Below are 10,515 nucleotides of genomic sequence, written 5' to 3' on the forward strand. Positions count from 1 at the left end.
CGTTTTCAAAAACAACAATTGATTTCAAAATAACACGACAACAAGCAAAGCTTCCGCAATGAAAGTATTTTTCCAAAATTAATCACTTTTCCTAAAAATAACTTAATCAAATCGGTTTCCTAGAAATATCCATGATGTTAAGGTGTGGCAATGGCGGTATGCATGTCTAGGATTGGATCCGAAGGGAGCTTGGTACTTAAGCAGTCCGATGGACTCACCACCTCTTTTCCGGTTTCCTACCTGGTGCATAGCTTCTATTCACTTTAATCCTTAATGAATTAATCTTTTGAACATCAAGTACGATTTTCTGGACTTAGAATGGAAAAAAAAAATTTAACGTTTTTGATGTGGCATGCCGGATCCGGCCATAACTTCTGGGCCGGGTTTGGGGTGCTACATTTAGCATTGGAGTATGCTTACCAAAAATATGAGCACCCTTCATAACATTTAGTGATACTATTTGGAGGAGAAGAGCTCTAATCTAGGGCAAGTTGGTAAGGTTTGAAGTCCTATAGTAAAGCTTGGCCACATTAGGCCAATGATGCCATTGGAAAGATTTTGTTGGGAAAAGAGGAATAACCTATTGACATTTGGTGAAGTGTGCTCATTGTCCCTATCAGAAGTGGGAATATAGAAGCAAAAAGGTACAAGTTAAGGAATGAAAAAGAAGAGAGGAGTCACTAGTGAAGGATCTGATGATACTCAACCAGCGAAGGTAATTTTAAAGGATTTCTTATGATGTTTTATTCGTTTGGATTTAGGTTGTGGCAATCTTGTTGGGATTTTTTGTCGCAAAGGTAAGGATGCCTAACAAATTTATTATAAACCTTAGCTCAAATGATGAATGAATAGATGTAGCTTTGTTGAGTGGTTCTTTCAATTATGTGACCGCTCTACGATGTACGTGCACTGGGATAAGAATCAATAAAATACAATCAATAATCTAGCGATGTACTACAAGTATGACAAGTCGAGTTGTAATATTTTTAGTGTTACAATAGAACACCCAAGTATTCCAAGGATCGAACCCAAGGGAGTTCGGGGATTATTTGACTCCTAATTAAAAAGCATGCAACAAAGAAATCTATCTGACTGCTTGTTAAGTTCTATATTATGATAATTCATGATCAATGTTGATTAAACTAAGTAACTATTTAACACTAACAAGGATCAAATTGTAAAACCTTAAAACTATGAAATTAACAATCCAATAAATGACAATGGTTTGTTGACTTCTATGTTGCTTATTAGTCTTTGGACTAGGGATCTAGAAAAGCCTAAACTTCTAATTGGCTCACTTTTGCCTTTTGGTCACTATTTTACCAAATTAGATGATTTAGTTCGGTTTATCTCTTGACCTCACTAGACTAACATGAGATAAACGAATTGATGCTCAATAGGATCTCCTTTTGGTCTCACTTATCTATATGTTCCCTTAGTGTTAATTTAAGTTTTAAAGTTTATTCAATTTAGTCCAATTTTTATAATTTAGTTCTTGTACCAAAAACTTACTAAGTAATATTTCAGTCAACCAACCACCATAAATTTAGTTACCTAACATCATTTGCATACAAACAACAACCCAATAAACATTCAAAACATATATTAGATTAAGTACAAAAAATAGGGGTAAGAAAGCTTAGTAGTTTCTTGATGGATGCTTGAAGGAGAAGATGTAAGCAACAATAGAGGTGAGAGAAATATCAGAAAAGATCAAATTTCTAAGATTTTAAAATGAAAATAAAGCTGAGCTATATTGAAACCCTTAGATGAAATTGAAAATACAAGCTAAAGTTTGGGTACTAAATTGTAAATAACACTTAACTACAGTAACAACTAACTAACTAATAGCTAAAAACCAGAAAAATGATAAAATAAAACCCTAAAAAGATGAAGAAAAAACAACTACTTAGCTAAAAATATGATAAAAAATACGTGTGGAATAATGTTAAAGGTGGCTCTTTTAAAGTTATCAACCAACAATTGAATACAACCCAAAATTTTTGGACAAAAGTGTCTCGAGATACTGAATTTTGATTGGGGTTGCTGCTAGACAAAAACTATACTTGCAGTCAATTTTCTCTTTGTTTAGCAGCGGTATTGCGGCACCTAGGCTTCGGTGTTGTGACACCCAAAACAATATCGAAATTAGGGTTCTTGAGGTCTCGGTGTCATAATATCACTGGAGTTGGTCTCAACTTTTTTCACTTTAGTACCTTCAAGGATATCATGACTTCCATGACCTCAATGTCGCGATACCCACTCTAAATGATGATTTCCTCAAGCTTAGGCCATTATCGACTTCCTACACCAACTCAATCATATTTTTAGGTCTCCCATGATGCCATTTGGCCAATTTGGGTCTCAAAAGGGCATAAAACTAATAAAAACCATTTATTAATAACAAAAACTAAAAACTGACAAAAGTAAAGAAAATACATCTAAACTGCTTGAGAATAAGTTCCTCTAGTGTAATGGAGAGTCCAATTTGACATATCAAATTATAACAAATCGTTATGACGAGTACGTAAAGGTCGCCATGGTAGCTTGGATATTTGGGTCACCATTCTCGTTGAGGAAAAACACAATATGCATGCTTTGGTTGAGTTTTTTTTATATAGTACTAGCCTTTGGTTTTGTTAGAAGAAACTTAAGTTGACATTACAAAGCCTGAACCCGACTAATTAGGAATTAAAGGATCAAGTTATTGAGGCTCATGATCCAACCCTACTTTTGCCTTTTCTTTAGCACCTTGCCTACCATTTTGCCTAGGTTATTACAGAGCCTATTAAGTATATTTGCTGAGGATTGGTACCACTAACCGATGCAATGCATTGCACATTATTATTTCTCCGATTAATCTCATTTTGAAAGTAAGCAATTAACGAAAATATTGAACCTTTTGCATTTAACACTTGATTCCCTTTTGTTCTTTACTTATCTTTTCACAAGTTTCACTTGGTCCAACATTTATGAACCAAAATTCTCAGTTTCAACCTTTTGATTAACCTCCTTCATCATCGGTTGTTAATTTTTTGATGACTTCAATTCACCCTCAATATTCAAATTAGTCACTAAAAGACACGTCTTTAACATGGTCATATCTACTATACTCAAAGCATACATTCGACAACCCTTCATTCTCCACCAATTGAATATTTCCAATTTTGATCTTGGAGATTAAAGGTGAACAAAGGTCCACACATATAACCATTCCCATTAGCTTCCCCCTTGTCGCGTTGTCTATGTTATAGTTAATTTTGATTACTCTACAAGTGTTACTTCTCACTGCCCAAAAAAAGACTCTTTTAATATATGGCTGGTAGGTGAATCCAAACAACAATATCATGAAGGCAAGCTTGCATAGTTGAAAACAAGATTGTCCATGGTTGAACAAATAGATAATACCCACAGATCAACCATGGTCCTTTAGAAAGCACCCTAGCTGAAAGTTCTCTTATCTGAAACTTTGCCAAATTTCAAGATTCATGAGTTGAAAAGCTTGCATCAGCTTCCACAAGGCATGGATTCTATTATACAAGGAAGAAATCATCACCGACTTCAACATGTTTCATTCCATCAAATTATGGATTATGTATGAAAATCTTATGGTAAGTATACCATAGATAAGTTCCATCACAACATCACCTTCCAAGAAATCAAAATCCTACTCCTCTTTAATCCTATAAAATCCAAAGAAGCCAAAAGGTTGTCCCTAAAGGACACTGACACTTTTCAGCGGACCCCTCGCCGTGTCACTAATGTCAAGGGTATCATCCTCCCTTATCCAGACTTTGTTGTTGGATCTTTTGCCGCCATGAACATGAAGATTCTCATTAGCTGCCATTAATGTTGTGTTTTCTATTTTTATAGTATAAACAATTAAATACCATTTTGAACACAGATGTATAGTGGAGAGTAGAATGAAAAAGAAATAAGCATGCTTTAATCTACTACATTGCCGGTTATATTTACGATGAATGCTATGCTTAGTCTGTTTTGGCTTTGTTTAATTATTTTAAAACGAGTGGTGCAAATTCATTGAGCTGTTAAAACAATTTGCATCATCCCAACATTAAACTAATTATATATTTCTATCTAATCCTGCAACTTGCCAACTCGCTATCAGCCAAGTTTTGGAAGAAAATAATTCATCATTTTGGCCTTACTACTCTTCTTCTTCTTCTTCTTTGCCTTATCCACATTGAGAGGCCATTTTGTTGACCAATTGGCACGTGTTTCCAAGGTGGCCATATCTCATTTTTTATGTGGTTGACATGTCCTCTGCTGACTCAGACACACATCAACGTGGCTTGTACTTTATTGCTGACAAGACACATTTTGGTTGGCCCATAATTTTTCTGATTAATTTAAATTTTAACGTATATGTGAAAGCCCAGACCACCTGCCTAATCTGAATGCCAATTAATATTTGGAGACTTAATATTAGATATTACTTTGAATATAAAACGATATGCAGTAAGAACGTATAAATGTCTTATTAAAGTTATTAATATTACACAATTGCATATCTATAATCTGGAAGGAAATTTATATAAAATTAAATAAAATGGTAAATTTGAATGTTTAAAAATTTTAATGTCTTAACTTTACGTGTGAGATTTTATATAAAAATAAAACTATACTCATAATAATATATTTTATTTTGTAAAAAAATAATTTTTAATCATTTCTCAACTTAGTTGATATATCTAATTAACTCGTAATATTAATTTAATTAAAAAATTTAAATATAAAATAAGTTAAGAACAATTATAATATGGTAAAAAGTATATTGTAGATTTAAGAATAAAATTTTATTTATTTGGAGTAATAATTAAATTTTTGTGTGACAATTAAATAGCATGATTCAAACCTCTTCTATCGTCAAACCCATCCAAGTCATGCGGTTGCTTTTTAATTTGTTTAATTAGGAATGACCTAAGAAGTAAAATTAAAAATAGTGGGTGCTTACCAAGAAATAATAAAATTAATTGGAGAAAAGTGCACAAATATAATTAATAATATGCTGACCCTAAGAAAAAGTGTATATGTATTAAAATCTCTCAATAATTTAATCATTTTGTCATTAAAATTTTTATATTAAGAGGTGTATTGTGCTTTTATTTTTCTACTTAAAATAAATAATAAATTAAATTAAAATTAATTTTTCATTTTACGGTTAAATGATTATGTGATTAATGATGTAAATAAGTAACACACCATACGTATTTTATGTTGATGTGACATATTCATATGACAGAAAATATTTAAAAATTCTTAAATAAAGTTTTTAATTAATATTTGAAAAATCATGTCTAGGATAAACTTGATTAAACGGTTATCTAAGTTCAAATATTCTTGGTCTATCATTTATCTAGATTTATTTTAAAAGGGTTTTTCAAATAATTATAAAATATAAAATTATTTTAAAAATATTTAAAATTACCGTAAACATTCGAGTTAAATATTTATTATTATGAATTATTTTAAGTATAAGAAAATTTGAAATGACAAATAACTAGAAAATAATATAAAATTTAATAGAAGTGAAATCTTTTAGTTTTAAGCAGCTATTTGCTTTGCATATTGTTCACTGCTAAGTGTATCAATTTGATAAAATATGTTATAAATTTAAATAAAAATAATAAATATTTAAGGAAAAATGGTCAAAACATAAATACCATTCACTAAAAAAATAAAAATTTTATTATGTTAGATTTGTGATTTTGGGAGAGTTATTTTGATTTTGATTATTAATGTTAAATTAAGATTAATTTTAAATATTTTTATAGTTCTTAATAAATAATATTCTATTTCTTAATAATTTGTTAATAAATGTTTGAAAGTTCATTTTAAGTATGGAAATAATTACTTAAATTTTATTTATTTTAAAATTTTTAATTTTTAATATTTTTCTGCACGCTATATTTCGTTGTCCAGTTGCTTCATCAATCGTATCATCACTTAATGATAGAAATAAATAAAATTTTAAAAGAAAAATCGTTAAACTTTTTAATTTAATATATATAAGAACTAAATTATTTAATATTAAAAGACATGTATAACCAAAATAAATGGAGCATGGCATGATTTTATTGTTTTATGTTTGTCTATGATACGTATGGTGATTATAAGAAAGAGAAATTAGGTTTTAAGCACGCAATTTCTGATTTTTCAGAAATGTAGTCAGCTGTCAAATTAAGATTTTTATTTTTTTGGTATTAAAATTTAGATATTTTCTAATACTAATTTGGCAATCCAATTACTCACAAAAACAAAATCCTTTCTTTTGCCTTTCACCAACTTTCGGAGGTCAATTCCATGGTTTCATTTTTTTTTTTTTTAACATCTTGTAGTTTTAAATATTGTTTTAGGTAAGTTAAAGCTTTTTCTTTAAGAATACCCATTTTGTGACTGCTTCTAAATTTTTTGGCTTTCAGACCTCAATATTTATGGGTGTTTACCCTCTTCTAAAAAGAAATTATTTTGTGTAGGCTTAACAATTTTATCAAACATTAAAGAAGAAGCAACAAAGCTTTATTAATATCATATTTAAAATAGATTAAAAATTTCATAAAATTTATTCAACATAATATAATATACATATACATTAAAAAAAATCCATTTCCTTAAATATTACACGAGTCATAATTTTGGCATGACATGTTATAAAAATAAAACAAAAAAAATAATAATTGTCAGGTTAATGTTAAAAATTAATGGCCAACATTGTGTTGAAACATTTTATTAGTTGAAAATAAAAATTTATTTGATTATTAACTAAAATAAAAGTTATTAAGTTATATCTCTTCTATTCAAAACTTATAATACTTGATTATTAATAAATAGTTATAATGAAATGTAACAAAGAAAAATAGTGGGTTTAGTTTCGGAAAATAGAACCATTTTTAATTTTTATTTTCAAAATATTAAAAACGAAAATAAAAATATTTTAGAAAAAACAAAATAGAGCTGTTTTCATTGTGGTGCTATTATTACACATAATTTAGAATGCAATCAATAAACATGAACTGCCACAACAACTCTTTAAACCCCAAATTCCCATTGTTTAGTGTAAGAAAATCTTCTATATAATTGTTATCCATTATGTTCACCTCAGGATTTACAGACTCCAAAACCATGGAAACACTCGCAATACTTTTCTTACTCCCAACACAAAAGCTACTTAACTCTTGTTTAATTTTGTTACATCTTCTTTAACTCATCTTTCTTCCATCTTTTACCCTCCAAATTGAGGCTTTTTTTTTTCTCCGTAAACAAACAGACAAAACAGTAACCCAAAAAAAAAACAAAAACAAAAGATGAAAAATCCTTAAAAACGAGTACGCGTCCTTGCTTTAAATACCAGCTTGTTCTCTGTTTGCCACCTCTCTCTTTCTTTGTTTCTCTCTTCTTTCTTCTTTTGTGATTTATCATCAATACTCTCTGCCTTTGGAAGTCTGTTTTTTTTTTCAGTGCCCTGGGTTTTCTTTTTCCTTTCTCTTGATGGGTGCCAGTTTCTCTCTTTTGTTCACCGACCAAGATGGTTTATCATCTTCATCGTCACCCAGTTTGGGGGATTTACCAGAGAGCTGTGTGGCCTCGATTATTGGGTATTTGGATCCTCCACAAATATGCAAGTTGGCAAAGTTGAACAGAGCGTTTAGAGCTGCTTCTTGGGCTGATTTCGTTTGGGAATCGAAATTGCCACCGAATTATGAAACCCTTGTCGGTAAATTTCTGAGCTTTGTGCCTGAGAAGTTGGGTAAAAGAGACATTTATACGAGACTCTGTAGAGTTAATACCTTTGATGGTGGCACCAAGGTATAATTTGTTTTTGTTGTTATTTTTGTTTCGATAATGAGAAAAAAAATCTGGGATTTGAAATTTGGGTCTTGAAGCTTTCTGGGTATTTGTTTTTTGATCAAGTTTTCTTATAAAGATCCGAAATTTCACTCCTCTACTTTTCCACTGTTTTTTTGGGAGCTTGGTTTCCAGTTTTAATTTCTTTTAAACGTTGTATTAAGACAATAATCATTTGGAAATAGCAAATCTTGGTAAAAAACCTAGTTTAATATTGATGGAATGAGGATTTGGGCACCTTTTGCAGAAAATATGGCTGGATAAGAGCACAGGCGGTGTTTGTATGTCGATATCTTCAAAGGGTTTACAGATAACAGGGATTGATGATCGAAGATATTGGAATCATATTCCTACTGAAGAATCTAGGTAAGATACAAACAAATCCTTTATCTTCTATGTTAAGGAGAATGGGAGGATTAGTAGTTTCTTATCATCAATTCTTTTTTAGATTGGCTGATCAAAATCAAGAGTTTTGGGGGCATATCTAGCCGAATTTATCCGAAGTATGTTTTTGTTTTGGGCTATTTTGTTGTTAAATATCTCCATTTTTAATGTATTCTTTTGATGTTATGTGCTGGAATAATCGTCTAAATTGCAACTTGGTCTCCTTGGATCCTTGCATGTTAAAAGCAAAATATCTTTGTGCTCACCGCTTTTGACTTCTTCCCTGGTTACTATGGTTTGATCAAGCAACTGTGTTTGACATTTAAATCTTTTTATATTAATCCGTGGGGACAAACACTTAGTAATATAAACCCACAGGTTTCTTGCACAACACCAGTTAGAATTCTAACCCAAGTTTTGAAACATGCGTTACATATAACTGATTGGAAACTGTAAGAAATTAACTCAAGTATTTGACTTTTGTACAGTGGCCCAATATAGCTCATCACACGCGGTCAGAAACAGTCTGATTTGGTTAGTGTACGTAATTAAAGAAAAGGATGTCAATATAATAACTTACAAGTTTCTGTATTATGGCTGAATATAAGAACAAGTTTAATGTTGCTGGTTGATATTCATACATATTTCCTACATATTTTCTCTTCTATATTCGATATGATCAAGCTTTTAACTTAGTGGGAAATGGATATTGATCTCAATTACCATTTCTTTGTGATTTAGGTTCGGTTCCATTGCATATCTTCAGCAAATCTGGTGGTTTGAAGTTGATGGAGAGGTGGAATTTCCGTTTCCTACAGGGACATATAGCGTATTTTTCAGACTGCAGCTAGGTCGTGCCGCGAGGAGGTTCGGTCGCCGAATCTGCAACTCCGAGCATGTCCATGGTTGGGATATAAAACCCGTAAGGTTTCAGCTATGGACATCGGATGGTCAGTACGCCACATCTCAGTGTACAGTGAGTGATCCGGGGGAATGGTTTCACTACCATGTGGGGGATTTCAACGTCGAGAACTCGAATTCATCGACTAGGATTAAGATATCGATGACGCAAATTGATTGCACACATACAAAAGGTGGTCTTTGTTTAGACTCGGTGGTTATATACCCAAGTAAATTTAGAGAAAGGTTAAAGCAGAGAGGATATTTGAAATGTGCTAAACCCATGTAGTGACAAGTTAATGTTTTTGTAGAGCGGTTTACGCATATGGAATGAGAATGTAATCAACTTCTCAGGGGTTTAGATACTCAAAATGAGTCATTTTTGTGCATAAATTATGTTTGCATTTGTCTAATTATCCTCTTTTAACTTTGAGATGACACATTTGTATAGATTTTGTTAAAAAAATCAATTTAAAATAATTAATATTTAATAAGCTCCGATTTAAGAGTTGGTAATAATAAAAATTGTATTACAAAAAAGAACCCTCATCTAATCTATAGTCTATATTTAAAAGCAAGCACCAACTCGGAAATAAACATCATATATACCTTAAGATTTTTATTTTTATTTTTGAAGTTCACAATATATATATATATATATATATATATATATTGTCGTAACCATTTTTTGGAAAAACAAAAACGGGAATCGACTTGGATTTTGAAAATGAAAACGAAAAAACTGGAGTCGCCACTAATCTTTTTTTGATGAGGTGTGATCGGATCACCTTTGATTAATCATTTTAATAAATTTTAAGATTTACTAAAACGATGATTTTTGGTCTGCGAAAATCAAAAAATGAGTTCGGGAGTCGGTTACGCACGAGGAAGGGTTAGCACCCCCGATACGTCCAAAATTGGTACCTAGTTGATTAATTAATGTCTCAATGTCGAAAATCTGAAAGCTTGAAAGAATTTAAAATACGATCTCTCTTTGCATTAATACTATTTAAAAAATGATTGAATAAGTTAAAATGGATGTTAAAGACTTCCTCATCTTGAAGTAATAAAACGCCATGCCCAGTAAGTTAGGACACGACACCTCGAACTTTGAGGATGAGCTTGCCTTCACTTAAAATTAATGTATTTTGACCTCTTTCAAAAGGATATTCGGTTAGTTAGAATGAACGAAGGAAATTGAAACCCAGTAAGTTAGGGCACGTTTCCTCGAGTTTTCAAACTCCGAACATTGCCTTTATTTGTAAAAACTCTTATTTCGAGGTGTCAAGATGTTATACCCGGTAAGTTAGGGACCACACTTCGTATCCCCGTAAATAAGTATTTTTAAAGACTCGTATTGTGATT

The 10,515-nt window shown here is 31.2% G+C and overlaps 1 protein-coding gene across 1 annotated transcript; it reads left to right on the forward strand.

Moving 5' to 3' along the window:
• The first annotated feature begins 7,113 nt into the window (after nt 1–7,113).
• On the forward strand, nt 7,114–9,543 carry LOC108467945 (F-box protein PP2-A12). The gene is made up of 3 exons (XM_017768775.2): nt 7,114–7,827; nt 8,114–8,232; nt 8,992–9,543. Exons 1-3 carry the CDS (start codon nt 7,510–7,512, stop codon nt 9,437–9,439), a joined length of 885 nt encoding a protein of 294 aa, XP_017624264.1. The 5' UTR covers nt 7,114–7,509; the 3' UTR covers nt 9,440–9,543.
• Nucleotides 9,544–10,515: the final 972 nt, after the last annotated feature.

This window comes from Gossypium arboreum, chromosome 8, assembly GCF_025698485.1.
Source record: "Gossypium arboreum isolate Shixiya-1 chromosome 8, ASM2569848v2, whole genome shotgun sequence".
Lineage (NCBI taxonomy): Eukaryota > Viridiplantae > Streptophyta > Magnoliopsida > Malvales > Malvaceae > Gossypium > Gossypium arboreum.